Consider the following 17,881-nt stretch of genomic DNA (forward strand, 5'->3'; position numbering starts at 1 on the left):
CCTGGGCTGCGTGCGAGCAGGGTGAGGGAGGGGATTTTCCCCCTCTGTCAGGTTTTTGTGAGTGCTGCAGCCATTTCAGGGATCCCCAGCACAGGGCAGACATGGACCTGTTGGAGGGAGTTCAGAGGAGAGCCATGAAGGTGGTCAGAGGGCTGGAGCACCTCTCCAATGAGGAAAGGCTGAGAATATTGAGGTTGTTCAGCCTGGAGGAGAGAAGGCTCTGGGGAGAAGTTACTGTAACCTTTCAGTACTTAAAAGGGCTTTTCATAAAGCTGAAGAGAGACTTTTTGCCAGGGCCTGTAGTGATAGGACAAGGGGCAACATTTAAAACAGAGTAGGTTTAGATTGGGCATAAGGAGTACATTTTCTATGATGAGGGAGCCCAAAGATGTTGTGGATGTTCTCTTCCTGGCAGTGTTCAAGGTCAGGACTGATGTGGCTTTAAGCAGTGTGATGGAGCTGAAGCTGTCCCTGCCCACAGCAGGAGGTTTGGACTGGATGAACTTTAAAGATTCCCAGTGGATTCATTGTGTAACGCTGTAGTTCTGGCTGACTTGCATTCTGGATGTACAGTCATTTCTCTCTGAAAATATGGCATAGAAGACTCCTATGTGATGTATGTGATGATTTTGCCTGAGATGTTTGAATAAACTGTACAGGGATATGTGACATGTGGTAACTGCAATCAAAGAATCTCTGCAGAGTGTTTCCATTAATTTATTTGTCAATATAAATTTCCATTTCATGTTGCCCTACCAGTACTGCATAAGTTTAAAGAGTGCACTTTGATAACTGTTAGGGTCATGTGAAATTTTTGGCTAATATGAGCTAGATGCATTTTTTTGTGTTTTGTGTTTTCAATGCAGAAGGGTGTAATGGAAGAATGATTGTATGATTGTATTTGTACCCCTTTATTATTCTAAAACAGAAAACTCATTTATTTTTACAATCCATACAGACAGTCTCATTTTCTTTATTCTAGAATTGTCAAAGGTGTTATTAAGACACATGCATTTCTTGCTGGAGTTTTACCACACATATTATCTATTATTTTTTCATTTCTCACTCATCTTACCTCCCTCCCTTACGTATCTAATGTGACTGTGTGTTTTTAATATAAGAATGCATCTTTGAACCATAGAGACCTGTGCAATAAAGACCATGTCACTTCCTGACATGCATACAGTTCTCAGCTGAGAGAAGAAATAAAATCTTGTTCAAATCATCTGTCGCTTTAGCAGATTCCTCTGTGCTATTTTTTTGTCACCTGGAGGTTCCTATGCAAGTATATTTTTGGCTTAAGCTAGAGAGTTTGCAGAACTTTTCCAGTAGTTAATGTTTAAGCTTGCATGATAATTTAATCTATTTTTTGTTCTTAGATTACTTTGCATCTTCTTTCTCTGTTGGTTGTCTCTTAGTTTAGGCTTCTAAGTGACTACACGTGTCATATCACAGTTGGATTAAATTTTTAAAAATTGATATAATAAATACTAGGAGTTTTTAAATATAAATTTATTTTTCTAAAATATAATTTAATCTTGAAATCTGTAGCTGTCTTATAGCAGTCAATTTTGGGTGATGATTTATGTGTTGGTTTTCCTTTTCAGTGCTTCCTGAGTCTGTGCTCTCAATTTTTTGTTTAGTTTTTGTCCCAAAAAGGCTGTGGCTCACTGCAATTGCTTCTTATTTAATTCAGGAATACAAATGAGATCTTCTGAAATCATAAGAACATAGGATAATTCGCTGCAATGTAGGGCCAGCTCTGAGGTCAGACTGAGTTTCTCAAGGCTGTGTCCAGCTGGGTGTTGAACCCTGCAAGGACAGAGACTTCACAGTCTCTGGTGGTTAGCCTATTCCAGTGCTTCCTTGTCCTTATGTTGAAGATCCTCCCCAATAGGCAGATGGAGTATTTTTTGTTTATGCTGTTTGTCTCTTATCTTCCCACTGGGCATGCTATTGAAAATGGAGGTTTGTCATCTTGTTAACTTAGGTTTTACTAGGCTGTGATTAGGTGCTTCTGGAGCTGTCTTATCTTCAGGCTGAACAAGCACAGTTTCCCCAGCCTCTCAAAGAACATGTGCTCCATATCTCTTAGCATCTTGGTGCCCTTTTGCTCTTGCTTCAGTTTATTCTGAAGTTTATTAGCTTTTTCTTGTATCAGGGTCCTTAAAACTGGATGTGGTATTTTAGATACGGTCTTGAAATGCAAGAAATTATTTTTAAACATTTTAAGGAAAATCTACACAGTAAAGATTGAACTCTGGAACTGTTTGGTCAGAGAGGTTGTAGAATCCTCATCCTGGAAGTTCAAACCCAGAGTCCACATGGCCTTGAGCAGCTTGCTGCAGGTGATTTGGCTTTGGGCAGCCAATCACTTCCCTCCATGGTCCAGCAGTCTGCTGGCTGGCTTTGTTGGGGCTCACCAGTGACTCAGTCTGAGCTTTCTGTCTGCTGAGATTTCAGGTCCTTTGGCACAGAACTCATCTGCAGCCTGTGTTCTTGCAAGGTGTGCTGGTTTATGCTGATTTATGAAGACCTGGTTCTGAGGCTGTGTGGCCATATGCAAAATATATCTTCTATGTGTGTGATAAAGCTGGTTGTCTTTACAACACTTCTAAACTGTAGATGATGCATGAGCATTTTTGTATTTTCATTTGTGGCTGTTCATATGGGAAAACTAGAATTATCCCATGAGTATTTTTTCCATGTAATTAAGTAGACATTCCCATATATCCAGATTATTAACTTTTTTTTATTACTAAATTGTCCTTTATAACACTTTTCTCAATAGTGTCTCATTAACATTCAAGTAAAAAGTTCACATTGATCTGTGCCACCTGAAAATGTAATGTTCATGTATAAAATAGAGTATAACTTTTCATTTTAAGCTCAAGTATACTGGTAATAAAATAACCAAAGGGGAAATACATGCATTGCATAATGATCTAACCACATGTATTAAAAATAGCACTAAAATATTAATATAATCATTTATCAGGGCCTGGTAATTATTAGAATAGTGAGATAATTCATATCCAGGGATTAGAGTGTGCTGAGGTACATATTAGCTATTTCTATGTCTCATAAAATAGCAAGATTTATGACCTTCAAAGTGAATCCTACAGAGTTCCTACTCCTGGGTTATGGAAAGTTGTTACGGATGGATGGATGGATGGATGGATGGGGGAATGGAAGGAAGGAAGGATGGAATGGTGCTTGGAAAGCTGGATCCAATAAATAACATGAACATGCATTTCAATTGTTGAGAAGAATGTGTAGAAATAAGTCTTCTGAAAACTCCTCACAGGACCTCCCTGGTTTATTTTAAAGGAAAAATAGGTCAAATATAGCTTTCTTTGTACCTTTTCATTGAATTCCTGCACAAGTTTCTGCATAATAATGTAGTTTTCCAGCCTGTCACTGAGAGTAAAATTTTCAGGAAGACAGCAAATCTATTTGTAATCAGTAGATGAAATATACTGTGCTATCAATATATTCAGCATAAAAAATATTTTATCCTCTACCTAAAATTTGCAGCATCAGCTTTTGGAATTGTACATGTTTGTATTTATGATTTCTAGGTCTTATCCAGATTTGAACTGTTGCCTGGCCTATGCTGTAATCCAAAAATATACCCTGAGCACTTTTGTTGTGGCTACTTTAACAGTTTCTGTAATTTGTAATACATCCACTTGGGTAAAACTGAGGTTTGAGTACACAGACCAGTAGAAGGTTGGATCTTTGGTTCTGACTCTATGGATGCTACTCTAACATGGGAATCAGTACCAGTTTTAATAAACTGTTGGGGTTTTTTGTCCTGTTATGTAGGAATAAGTGAGATACCATTTTGCATGTAAAAAATTTTGGGCTGCAATGCTTTGTAAATATTTTTCCTACTACTTAGGAAATTTTGCATTTTGAAAAGTCAGGCTTAATAGTTGTAATGGTTGACAGACTTTTCTTCTAAAGAAAGTGTCTTAGAGTAATAATAGAATGTGCCATGGACTGTGCTAACAGCATAGTTCAGCACACTTGTTTGTTCTTGTGCATGCACACTCCATCCTGAGCAGTACCCAGGAGTGAATTTACATTATAATCTCTATCTTCAAGAAACATTTTGGGTGAAGTGTGCTTGCATTGATAGTGTTAATATATGTTGTGGCTGTCATTATCTGGTGTCATGCTTCCCTCCCTCCTGCCCCTATGTTTTTGCATAACTTTCTGAGCAAGGTGAACCAAGAGTTTTAATAGGAGTTTCCTTAGAGAATTCAGAAATATGTGAGTGAAGAACTTAAATGAGTAAAAAAGAATAATTCAGGAGATCTTTTTGTGACATAATGAGTATAAGAAAACCTTTTTCTTTCAGTTGTCATTTGCTCATGTGATACTACACTTGAACATACTAAATTGATGCGTAGCAATTCTTAAATATGCATTGGTAGCGAAAATAGACATCCAAGTCTGTATGCCTGTATGATTTATATGGATTGCTTAGTGTATCCTTTATATTTAAAAGCCGTGTTCTCATTGATAAAACATGAGCAAGCAACATATGAGCTCTTTGTGTCAAAACTTTCCATTTGCCTCTAGAAATGTTTCTGATATTTTCTTCAGTACACTGTTGGTGAACAGTGGTGTATGACCTGAAAAGATGAGAAGCACTGTGCCTATGCCTCTGCTTGGCTGCAGTCATTAATGTCAGATTACTGACAGTGGTTTTTTAATTTTAGTTTGGCTGGCTCTGTTTCTTCTTCATGATGTCACGAAAGATTGTTTTCCATTCCTCTTCAGCTGGCTGCTTCTTTTTAAAAAATTATTCCGTCATCACGTATTAAGAGAAAAATATGGGGGATTTTCTTCAGCTAGTGCCTATGAAGTCTCTCTCTCTCCCTTGCCCTCTCTGGGAGTACAGTTCCAGTTTAATTTGTTATGAGCATTTTCCCAAGATTCTTCCATTTAAAATGTCTCTACCCTTAAAAAAGGAAGGAATTTCTTAATAATTTTTAAAATGTTCTGTGAAGTCTATAATGTTACTATTTTATTTTCAATTATAACAAATAGGTTTTGAGAAATACAGACCTAGGTATAGTTACAGGTGAGTAGGATGTTATACCAGTTTCTACAGAATAAGTACAGACTACTAACACAAAGATTTGAAGCTGATGCAAGTTTTGATCTCTTGTGACATTATAAAGTCCTAACCTTCTGTATTGTAAGATGAAACTAATTATGTGTCAGTATGAACTAGATATTATAACCATTCAGCTGTGAAGTGGGTTAGCATAGTTCACTGAAAGTGTGTTGGAACCTATCTGAGTAGAACATCAAGGAATTTAGATATTCATTGCACACCAGTGCATGAATTTTTATGTTTATCAAGGGTTCTGGTGTACACACATACTTTGTCATATGTGATTGATTACTGTCAAGAGCAGTGTTTGGAAATAAGAGATATTTTATGTGAATTCCTAGTTTGCATCCTGAAATTTTTTTAATATTTCCTCATTTGAAACTTTGACCATCAATAATGAGCAAAAGACAATCTCTGAAATAGTCATAAGTAATTGCGAAAATAATTGTCTTGGCTCAACAGCCCTGAGCAATAATTCAATAATTCATGAATTTTAGTAAGTTTGGCTTTTTTTTTTTTTTTTTTTTTTTACTATTTTTTTTTTTGGTAAATGAATTTTAGTGAGTTTGGCATGTTTTTTTTTGTTTTGTTTTGTTTTACTATTTTTTTTTCGTCTATAAGCACAAAAGGAGCAAGAACAGTGTGTAACAGAATACCTTTTCCATTTACAAAGTCTTTCTCACAGTTTCACGAACTCCAGGAAGTCAGCTACCAGTGTCATAAGAGGGCATATGTACAACACAGTTTAATTAGAAGAGAGTACTGGGGAATCCAATACAGATCTTTCCAGTTTGGGTGAGTCAGCACAAGTAGAAGAGTGACCCCCAGCTGTGTTCATTTGCAGCTGAAATAATGAACAGAGAAATAAATAGGCAAAAGATCAAATGTAGTGAGAAGCAAATTTACCTGCTTTCAAATCAAGATGGCAGTTTTGGGTTGCACTTCCAGATTTGTATGGAGTAAATTAGGCTTTGAGAAAGAAAGTCGTTTCAGATTCATAGATCACAGTCCGGAGTTGCACTACCTGGGGAGAGACTAATGATCGAAGCACCAGTGTTTTAACTCTGTGTTGACTTTCAGTGTTACATGCAGGAGCATCCTTTACAGAGGATCTGTTACAGAAGAAATAATTAAATACCATGCTGCTATACTTTGAATGGAGTACTACTTCTAGAAACACCAGTTAACTTTGTTTAAATAAATAAATAGGACAGTATATAAACATTTGTGACAAAAAAAGAGTGAATACAGTTTTTGTTGTTAGAGTACATTCTGTAAAGAAAGTGATTATGATTTCCTAAAGGTGCTGTGCCCTGGATATTATCCATGACTACTCCAGGTGTGCGTCAGACTTGTGTAAAAGGCAGTGTTTCGATGCATGGGCTAGTTTTTTTCTTCCTGAAATGAGATTATGATAGATCTGAATTCTGTGTGAATCTTTCCATTCTTTCAGGTTTGGTGTTTATTGCATTAAAAAGGATGCTCATGTTCTGTTTGTGAAATAATGTCAACAAGCTGAAATTGTTGCCTCTTTTACTTGGTGATTGTGGAAAAGTAAAAAATTCAGGGAATTATTCTTGCTTCCTTATCCATACTGTTTTAGTTTATACACTGAGTTCTAATATGAATTATGTGCAAGGGCTACTGCTTAACTACTAGAAAAATTTGCTATAATTTCTAAAACAGGTATTATTGTGGTTACTTGCAAGTGTTCAGAGCATTCAGTAGACTTTTTGATACTGTAAATTGCTTGTTGGCTGAAGTACTTATTTAATTTACAGAGTCATTAGTGTGTCATTTTGCCTTGTGAACTTTTAGGCTTCACACTTTATAGCAGTTTTACAGAATTTGAAAATTAAATTTAGTTCAGTTCCATAAGTCAAATAAAACCTAAAAAGACTCCATGTAAATAAAGTCAAGAGAGTCAATAAGACTTTTTGTGGTTTTAAATAGAAAAACATGAAAATGAACAGATACATAAAATATATGAACAGGTCATCATTTCTGCTCTAAGACCAAGTTAAAATATGAAATAAAGTCAAGAAAAATTAGTATTTTGGGATTACTTAGCTCCAGTTGATAAGGGAATTACTCAAACAGTAGCAGTTGAGGCAAAACGTCCTATACTCTGATTTTCTATGTGTGTGGTGGTTACACAAAAAAAACCTCTAGAAATTTTCTTTTAAAATATGTATGTATAATTTTCTTTTCTTGAATCTCTCAAGAGCAACGGGAAGACAACTGTAACAAAATGAGCTGAATGGAGGGATTAATATTATTAAATATTAACTATTTGGAAACGTTGCTGTGTATTTAAATAATGTCATTATTTAAAAAGATTGATCACTTTGGGTTTCAAGTGGAGTTATTTTTCTTGCTGTTGTTATTTCAAACTCAAGTATATATTAGAGAGCTGCAGTCCACAAATTAAAAATCCATTTAGAGTTAATTAATTCAAATAAATATATACAAATATAATGCCCTTTTAGCTACATTGCTTGTGTGTTAGATTTTGATTCATGATATTAACTGTAATCTTGGGTTCAGAACAGTTATAAGTACATTCAAACAGACTTTTGATTTCTTATGCTGCTTGAAGTTATTACTCTGTACTTCAAAAGATCAAATTCTTTCCCTGCCTCTGATTATAGGCTAAATTTTCGTGTTTCCTACATTATTTGTAGAATTGTAAATTTCTGAGAAAAAAAAAACACCTTAAAAAAATCTAATGGCACATTTTGGCATGTAAAATGAGGGCCTTTTAAAGCTACTTGGATTTCTGCAATGAGGTAACTTCACTAGATTAGCAAGTAGAGAGCAATTGATGTGGGAATAGCTCTACAGATTGTGCTTGTTAGAGGTGGGGACTCACAGGACTGTACAATGATGATTTGCTATTTTACTGTAGAAGCAGACCTAGAAAATGCAGTCACAAAACAGAAACACAGAGAAAAATACATGGATTAAGAAAAATAATTGAAATAAAAGAAGCCTTTTTTGCTTTTCTGCAACTAATACTTGTATGTTGTCTCCTCTTTAGGATAACTACACGTTTGCACAGCCAGGAATCCAGAAGAAAGTGAAAATGTTGGAAGAACTTGTTAGTCGGATTGATGGTAAGTCTCAAAGGCAAATTAATTTCTGACTGATGTTACACTGAAAGTGTTTGGTTAGAATGTTTGCAAGAAAAGCAGCATCACTGCAGCCACCTGCAATGGTGCGGTGACGTCGCCTTCCTCAGGTGAGGTGTCATCATTGGCCGGTGGCACACTGGCCTTTGTGGATCACTGTCGTGTACCATTTAAAAGAAAGCCACTAGAGCATGAGCCTCTTTCATTACTTTTTATTAAGGCAATGTAATCAAAATTCAATGGCAATTTCTTTGCAGCAGAGTAATGACCACATACAAAAGGCAGCCAGTATTCATTTCCCATTAAGCCTCAATGGTTGTTGTAATGCAGGCAAGTCACAGTGGTTGTTTATGGTTGTCCTTTGGCACTATGTTTTGTGCCTTTGTGCATCATTTTGCTATCAGGAATGCCTGCATAATTTCTCTGTGGAATCCAATTAATTATGAACTCTGGAAATAACATCTTTAATTTTACAGATAAATTACAGTATGTGCAGTGATAATTTTAGATTATTCTTTCATGTTTAAGCAGCGCACTTTGAAATATTTTACCTTCATCCTTAAAGTAATTCCTTTCATGAAATGCTGACTGTCATATAGCTAGAACAGAGTTTAATTAAATGAAATGCAAGAGATAATGCTTGCCCATTCTAAACGTAATCTCTTGGTAGTTTGTTAAATTAATGAACAGAGTATTAACAAAATGTTGCCAAGCAGAACCGGGCATATATTTGCAACACTAGCATGTCAGTGATGACTTAGAAAAAATATTTCTTGTGTAGCTTTATATTTGATAATCTTCTTGGAAACATTAATTCCCTGGTTTTGTTACATATACTGTGAAGTTTTTTTTGTGCCCGTGCTTGTCATAGGAGATTTTGCCTGCTTGTATGTACATTCTTAATGTTTTATAATCGTCTTTGTGCTTTTCTAGGATATTAAGGTATTTTTAATGATCAAAAACCAAGGGCAGGAGAAAAATGTTTGTGTAAAATCAGACTATAAACTTAAATGTAGGTAAAAATTTTTGTTGTAGATACATTTTTTTTAAATGCCAGTGAATATGAAAAATATAAGGGCACATTTTTTTATATTGGGTAGCTAAATATTTATGTCAAAAATATAGTTAATTCAGTGTATTTTGTTACTTGAAAAATAATCTAACTTCTTGTAATGTGATTTTTTATATGTAATTTTAGTCTTGCATCAATTGATGTTTACATTTCAGAAGCAAATTATTATATATTAAATGAAGTGTATAATTAAAATTCCTATAAATTGACTTTCTTAACTTGGTCAATGAACATTTATATAAATAAATTCTTCAAACAAGTTTTTAAAATTAGAAGTAGCATTCTGCTAGTAAACAACTAGCAACATTGAATAAACATTGAATAAAAATATTAAGTATTAATACAATATATTATTGTTTGGTTTAAAGAAAAAAGGAATGCTGAAGTCTTATTTATACCTTCAGTGCTTTAGGGATATAGTTAAGTAATTTCTCTCAATTATTAAGTTTAGGAATCATTATTTTTAAAGCTTCACACTTTAAAAAAGTAAGTCAGTTGTAACAAATAGTTGTGTCATCTTGTACTGTTCTTTGATCATCCTTTGCAATTGAAAGTAAAGTGTGAGTTCCTGTTTTTTATCTAATTTAAAATAAAGGTGTGAGGTCTTTATAAATATTTTTGTAGTTTTCAGTAGATATCGTGAGTGTTTCTAGTAAATACTGATGGACATTTAGAACTGCTTAGGCTATATGGGGCCTCTGGGAGTCAGTGTTCCAAGCCTTTGCCTGTGCCTCCATGACTCTATCTAATGGGACAGGGCTGATAGAGCAGGCGTGTGGAGTTTTGCCCTGTTGAGTTTTGAGTGATTCCAGGGATGGAAATTCTGCAGCTTCTTTGGGTAGTTCTCTTTGGGAAGTTTGTCTGCTTCCACTGTCATTTTATTTTTTATAGAAATAATTATTTTTTAAAATGGAGCTTATGTCCACCACCTTTTATTTTATCTGTGTACCTCTGAGAAGAATTTGTCTCCATGTTCTCTGCATGCTCCCTTTAGGTAGTTGCAGCTTTTCATAGACTTCTCTTTAAGGCTGGGCAGACCCAGTACTGTCAGCCTCCTTTCATGTGTGAAGTGCTCCAGGTTCCTCTGCCCCCCACTGACCTAGCTGTGTGTGCCAGTGTCACAGCACTGGAGGTAATGGTGCAGACAGGGTTTCCCACGTGGTGGGTACAGAGGAAGAATCACTTCCCCTGCCCTTTTGGCATCTTTCTTGCTTAGAAAGCCTAACAAATGTGTGGCCTTTCTTGCTGCAAGGACATTCTTGACTTGGGTACAGCCTGTTGTCCCACGTCCTTCTTGGCAGAACTGCTTTCCTTCAAGCAGTGCCCAGTCAGTGCTTGTTGAATGACACTTTTCCATCCCCTCCATGAGAGGAAGCTTGCCTCTCCTAAATCTCAGGAGATTCCTCTTAGCCATTCCTTTAGCTTGCCAATGTTCCTTAAATACTAGCCCTCTCTTTCAGTGTGTCAAGCACTCTTTCCAATTTGGTATCATTTGCAAACACAGAGTCTATTCTATGCTATCATTAGTTTTTAACAAAGATTCTGGCCCTAGTGCTGACTCTAGAGGAATATCATTAGTAATTAGCTGTCAATTGGACTTTACATTGCTGATCACAACCTTTATAATACAAGGGTCCAGTTAAAAGTTTTGTGTAGTAAAGATACACTTTTTTCATTATTCTTTGGGCTGTTTCTTTTTGTCTGGAAGATTGCCTACTTAGCTACTTTCTTTTACAAGAAAAGCACACCAGGGTATATCTAGGATTAAAATAAAATTTTAGTTGTTAATTCAACAAGGTGGTTGTGTACTGCAGTCATAACCTTTTGGATGCCTCAGCTAAGGGATCCTGAATTTATAAGGTTTTTGGTGGAATCATGAATAGTTTGATTGTATATTGTGGTTTACTCATTTCCTTTTTGCTTTTGTCTTTTTATTCTGGGTTTGCCATACTTCAGTTAAAGGGAAATGTATGGGTGATATAAATTTAGTGACTTTGCTTTTTAGAAAAGCCCCTCATGATCTGTATTTGCTATACTTAGCCTAAGTGCTCATTAAGGTTACTGTGCAAGAAAATAATATTCCTGTTGGTACTGTGTCACATTATTTCTTGATGCTGGGTAACTGCACAGTGAAGCAAATCTTGATGTAATAAATAGCTGTGTGAGTGGATGAAGCCTGTACTGCTTATTTGCTAATAGTAATGGATTACCAGTGTATGAAAGGTGATGCTTGTGCTTTGGAGAGTGCTAATGCATTATGTCAGTGATTCAACCAACCTTCATTTACCCAGCCTTATGGATCACAGCTCCCCTCAAAGTACCTGTCCTTGTGTGCACACTCCAGAATATTGCAGAAGACATCAAACAGCCAAAATACTCTCTTAATTTAATCATAATCTCATTCTGCTTAAACTCCAGAGAATAATTTAGATAAATTGTGTTTAATGAAATTTTTTTGGTCTGTTACTGGAATGTTGTTATTGATGAGATGGAGTTTGAAGATAAAATATTATTCAATCTCATTAGTCTACTTGTCATCATCATTGAGATTTTTCTCAGAATTATAAAAAAAATGAGAGGGAGGATCAATAGATAGCTCAATAATACAAGGAATCTCTTATAACTAATTATCTTTTCTGTTTCCTGTAATGCCAGCAGAGCTTCTCTGCTCTAAATCATGAACCATTTCTCATGGTTTGTAAAAGGTCGTACTCACATGACACACTACCTTCCACTTTTACTTCATTTAGGGTTGAAATCAAAGGAGACATGGTATAGGAATGCCCAAATTAATTCAGGTTTTGTGTTTTCCAGAATTTGCAGGTGCTTAGCACTTGGCTGGTGTCATGCTTGGAAGAGTCTCAACTTCTTCAATTTACTGTTAGACAACTTGTAATTACATGAGAGTTTGAGGTAGCCATTTGGAGAAGGCTGAGCATTTGTAAATAAAAGTAGTCTATGGATTCCATAAACATTGATAAAAAGTGTTAAAATCATGTAGCATTCTCTCCAAATTAACAATAAGGCAGTTCTAAGGGAAAAAAATGTGACCTATTATAATGATAAATGCATTTTTTATATGTTGGCTTCTTATTAGTATTAAAGAAAATTATAAAGCCAGTATTGACAACTTAGAAAAAATAGTCTGTGTCTTGTGTGGGGATAAGTTTGAAAAGATTTTTTTCTGCATATTTTCTAGAACAACTCAACCCAGGTTTTGCATTTGTGTTCTGCACAGATCATTTTTTGTAGATAAATAAATTCTCTGTTATTACTAGTTCACATTCTTTCACCAAAAATCACCATTTTGTAGAACTTTCCCTTGAATTTTAGTAACAAGAGATGGAAAAATGAAAAAAATTATTGAAAATAGTTTAAAAAACTTACTGCTGCTGTATATACTTTTCCCCTTCTCTTCAAAATGTTTTTTTGTAGCTAAAGAAATTCTCTGTTATTACTATTTCACATTCTTTCACCAAAAATCACCAATAATTTTGTAGAACTTTCCCTTGAATTTTAGTAACAAGAGATGGAAAAATGAAAAAAATTATTGAAAATAGTTTAAAAAACTTACTGCTGCTGTATATACTTTTCCCCTTCTCTTCAAAATGGAAGTAATGGAAAAATACCTAGGAACATAAAAAGAGTGCTGCATTTTAACTGTCTCATAAGGAAGAATTCAATTTCTCTGGAATTCAGCTACATTTTTCAAAGGTTCAATGAAATTTCAGAATTTCTGCTGTTTCCACTGTGAATGCATCTTCTGATCATCTGTTTTGGAGAGTTACCACAGCTATTCCTACATATGATGTTTTCATTGGGACAATTTCAGTTTATTTGCATTTTATTGTTGTAAAAAAAGTTGAAATGTTTTTCAGAGGTGTTTTTAGTGCGAAATTTAAGTTGTCATATTTGGATTGCTTAAAATAATGATTTTTAATAAATATGAATTGCATTGTTAGAGGAAATACTGTTAGTTATTCCTAAGTGCAGATAAATTGATATTTCACCTTTTAAAACCATCTTCTATTAAAATTTTACAAGTCCTATTTTTCTTATTTTATATGTGTTTTATATGTGTTTTCATTCATACCAAATGACAGATAAATTAGATAATGCCTCTGGTCTTAATGTTCTGAGAAAATGATTATTGACTTCAACAATCATACTTATTTCTCTCTTGGGTTACAAATGTCTTGGTGGCCTGTTATCTGAAGTTCTGTAGATGATGCCAGAACTAAGGACTTGTAAAAAAGTACTTCCATGTTGTGGCCTTAAATTTATATTTTGCATAGTTTTGCTATTCACATAAAATTTTAAAATATAACTGTCTTGTAAACAGTTATATGTTGTGTGTAAATATGTGCAGTTCTTCATGAAATGTAGTCAGTTAAAACTTTTTCATTTTTATATGCATTTTTATTTAACCACAGTGGAAAGGCTTATTTAATTGTGCTATTCTGTGTACTTCTCATGCTTTGAAATATTTGCTGTAGAAATGTTTAATATTTATGTATAATATGTTTTCTTATTTAGTTGGGTAAGTTTGTAAAACATCCTTCAACAGAATCGGATTAGTACTTGTAGGATTATCCTTTCTAAGGTCTTAGTTTATTTAAGAGCTGTGTGTTTTTAGTGGACTGCCAAAGTTTTAAATGTCCAGACTTCACTTGGGATTCTTACAGTTTCTTCTCTGCATATTGTGTGGATGGTTTGCATTCAGCAGGTTCTTGTCCCAGGAGATAAAGGTGCCTATTCCCATAGAACTGTCCAATGCTCCAAACACAAACTTCTCACAGTTCTGCTCAGAACTTAATTTCATATGTTGAGTTAAGCCAAAAAGTACTTAGAGATACCTCTTGAGTAGTTTTAATGCTTCCACCGTTTCTGGAGGACATTCAATTTCTCTGCTGATTGAACTTTTAAAACTGCAGAGAAAATAGTTTTGCTTTTTTCTTTAGGAAAATCTGACTCTGAAAAAGACAAAATATCAACCAAGACTAATACATTTTCTTATTAATCCATTTACTGTTGTTTAGTCAGAACTCACAGAACAAGTTATCTGTTCAATATATGTGATAGATATAGATTAATTAATTTGGCTTTTAATTTGAGTCTTGCGTATTCATACAATGAACTGATAATGAAACTGTGGTAATAGATGACATTTGATCTATCTTTGTTATGTGTTCAATCATGCTAATGATTTTTTGGTTGATGGTTGAAGAATGCATAATTATATGTGCAAAATTATGTTCATGTTTAATTATATTGTAAAACATTTTACAGACACCAATAACTTTGAATTAGGATTGTGTTGAAGTATCTGGAAAAAAGAGCTCTTATTACAAGAGTTGCAAAACGGGTATTCTCAGGCTTGTAAAAGCATTTTTAATTGGAAATGGACATAGAATTTATTTAGACCTTACTGGAGCTATTGAGAATGAGTGATTAATAAGGACTTTGTTTCTTGGTCCATCTTTCTATGTCAGCTTGGTGCTGAAGTGATAGAAAATCTTGTAAGCATTTCATAATTGTTTTAATTAATTTGCACTCCAAAGCTCTTTCTCATTTTAATAAAGCTATTTTATTTAGCTCACTAGTAGTTATTTTATATCTGATTTTATGGTTGTAATTACTGTATTATACTTTAATCCACTTGTAAGTGCTGTTCACTGGGCATTATAATTAATTGATATATCTTTTAAATAATATTTTTATGTTTTACTGTGGAGATTATATTTGTATTCTATTACAGAGTTCAGAAACCTTAGCAAGAGTTGAGACTGACTGTAAAATAATTTGTAAATTTCTGAGTACTTGTAAGAACTTTAACTTTTAAATCAACAAACCTTACTATTTTCATGGCAAATAAAAAAAAAAAGGAAAAAAGGGAAGAAAAGAGATGTTTCACATGATGGTGAATTTAAAAAGTGTCAGGCATAAACACGTTTATCAATGCATACAGTTATGATTTAGAAGAACAGGCTAGAGAAGTCCAGTGATGGTACCCCTGAGTCCTTGTAAGAACTTTAACTTTTAAATCGCCAAACCTTACTATTTTCATGGCAAATTAGAAAAAAAAAAAAAAAGAAAAAAGGGAAAAAAAGAGATGTTTCTTATGATGGGGAATTTAAAAAGTGTCAGGCATAAACACGTTTATCAATGCATACAGTTATGATTTGGAAGAACAGGCTAGAGAAGTCCAGTGATGGTACCTAGAAGTGTCTCATCAAACATGTTTTCCCTGTTGTTTGTTGCACTTGGAATATTGAGGGCCACCTGCAAACATTGGGTTTTTCTTAACCTTTAGCTAGAAGGGTAGATCTGTTTTGATTACTACTAAATGTTTTCCCTAATATTTTCGTCCATTTAGTGTTGCATACCACAGAATTGTTACTTTCATTTGATTCTGTGAGGCAACCAGGCGCTAAATGTTTTTCCTAATATTTTCCTCCATTTAGTGTTACATTACCACAGAATTGTTACTTTCATTTGATTCTGTGAGGCAACCAGGCCTTCCCTTCTCTCCTTCCCTCCTCTAGTATTTTCTTATTGTGCTTTGTTATCACTGTCTTGGGCTTTTCAGTATTAGCATATGGACCATATCTTTTGTTATGATGAAAATGCTTCTTAGTCCTAGCTATGAGCTATATATTTAGTAAGCTAAATTTAAATAGACCATTATCTTTAAATTGTAGGTCACATGAGAAGAATGTAATTGGCAATACTTCTGTGTCTCTGCCAGTTATACTTTAAATTTAGGAATTTTCAGTGTATTTTTTAATGCTTTTGTTGTAATTTTTTACAGTGGACAATTTTAATCAGTTATAAAAAATAAACTAAGTCTGGAACAAGATATAATTAGCATGTAAATATTTGACTTGGATCTCTGCTATTACTTGAAGTAGAACTATGTATCATGATGAGATCTTGTCTTGAGGTGAGGTATCTTGTCTTATGTTCTTTAGAATGACTTCAGTCATCAAGAACTTCTTTTGTAATTAATGTATATTAATAGAAATTAATATACATAACTGCAAATAACTCATTGCTAAGCTGTGGTCTTTACAGAATTCATTTGGTTCAGAATTTTATATTGGGGGCTGTAAGCACTTTTCTGCCTCTGCAACTGGTAACATCTGGTGTTGAGATTTTACTCCAAACTCTTACCTTTGTATCCCATAAATATCCTGGCTTTGAACAACGTAGAAATTATTCAGGAGAGACAATTAGATTAAAAATTGACTTTCAACTAATAGAGTACTAAAAAATAAAGCAGTCATTCACTGGTGACAAGGTCCTTTCTTTTGGACTGCAAGGTTCTGTATGTGGGAACTGTAAGATAGGGATGGAGTGCACCCTCAGTCAGTTTGCACCAAGTCAGGTGGGAGTGTTGATCTGCTGGAGGGTAGGAAGATTCTGGAGAGGGATCTGGACAGGCTGGATCAGTGGGTTGAGGCCAAATGCCAGGTCCTGCTCTTCAGTCACAGCAGCCCGCTGCAGCACTATGGGCTGGGGCAGATTGGCTGGAATGCTGCCTTGCAGGAAAGGGCCTGGGAGTGCTGGGCAGCAGCTGGATGAACATCAGTCAGCGTGTGCCCAGGTGGCCAAGAAGGCCAATGTAATCCTGGTTTGTATCAGAAACAGCATGGCCAACAGGACCAGGGCAGGAATTATCCCTGTTCTCAACACTGGTGAGGCCATACTTGAAATCCTGTGTTCAGTTCTGGGCTCCTCTCAACAAGACAGACATTGAGGTGCTGAGTGTGTACAGAGAAGGGCAATGGACCTGGGGAAGGGACTGGAGCGCAAAGCTGATGAGGAGCAGTGAGGAAGCTGGGGGTGTTTAGCCTGGAGAAGAGGGTCAGGGAGACCTTATTGCTGTCTACAACTGCCTGAAAGGAGGGCGTAGCCAGGTGGGGTCGGTCAGTTCTCCCAAATAACAAGTGAGAGGACAGGAGGAAATGACAAGTGGAAGTTGTGGCAGGAGAGGTTTAGATTGGATATCAGGAAACATTTCTTCACCAGAAGGATCATCAAGGAGTAGAACAGGCTTCCCCAGGAAGTGTTTGAGTCACCATCCCTGCAGGTATTGAAAAGATGTGGGCCCTTAGGGACATGATTTATTGGTGAGCTTTGCAGTCTTGGGTTTAGGATCAAGATCTTACAGGTCTTTTCCAGTCTAAATGATTATATGATTCCATGGAGGAATGCTAATGTGTTTCTATAGCATGTTTTTGTATGTTAAGGATCAATGCAAAAAATCATTGTGCATGCAAAGGGCAATGCAAACAAGCTCCTGTGGCAATTATTGGCTCATTATTTTACTTTCCTTTTGCTTTGGTATCAGAGGAGTTACTCTTGCACTTTTAAAGAAAAATTTCATGAGAAATACACACTTTTCTTCCTTTTGTTGAACTAAAAAAGGCCTCTTTATGAGAGATTCTTAGCTTACATGCATTTCAGATAATTTTTAACATTTAGTGCTTTTTATATTTACAGTGGAATATGTATAAAATATTGATAAAATAGAGTTAACAACAA

The 17,881-nt window shown here is 35.1% G+C and overlaps 1 protein-coding gene across 1 annotated transcript in view; it reads left to right on the plus strand.

Moving 5' to 3' along the window:
• TBC1D22A (TBC1 domain family member 22A) overlaps positions 1-17,881 on the plus strand; it is a 139,550-nt gene that overhangs the window by 51,769 nt on the left and 69,900 nt on the right. The window contains exon 10 of the mRNA XM_039726831.1: positions 8,172-8,247. Coding sequence (XP_039582765.1) covers positions 8,172-8,247 — 76 coding nt within the window. The remainder of the gene's footprint in view (positions 1-8,171; positions 8,248-17,881) is intronic.

This window comes from Passer montanus, unplaced genomic scaffold (genome assembly GCF_014805655.1).
Source record: "Passer montanus isolate IOZ18808 unplaced genomic scaffold, ASM1480565v1 scaffold6, whole genome shotgun sequence".
NCBI lineage: Eukaryota > Metazoa > Chordata > Aves > Passeriformes > Passeridae > Passer > Passer montanus.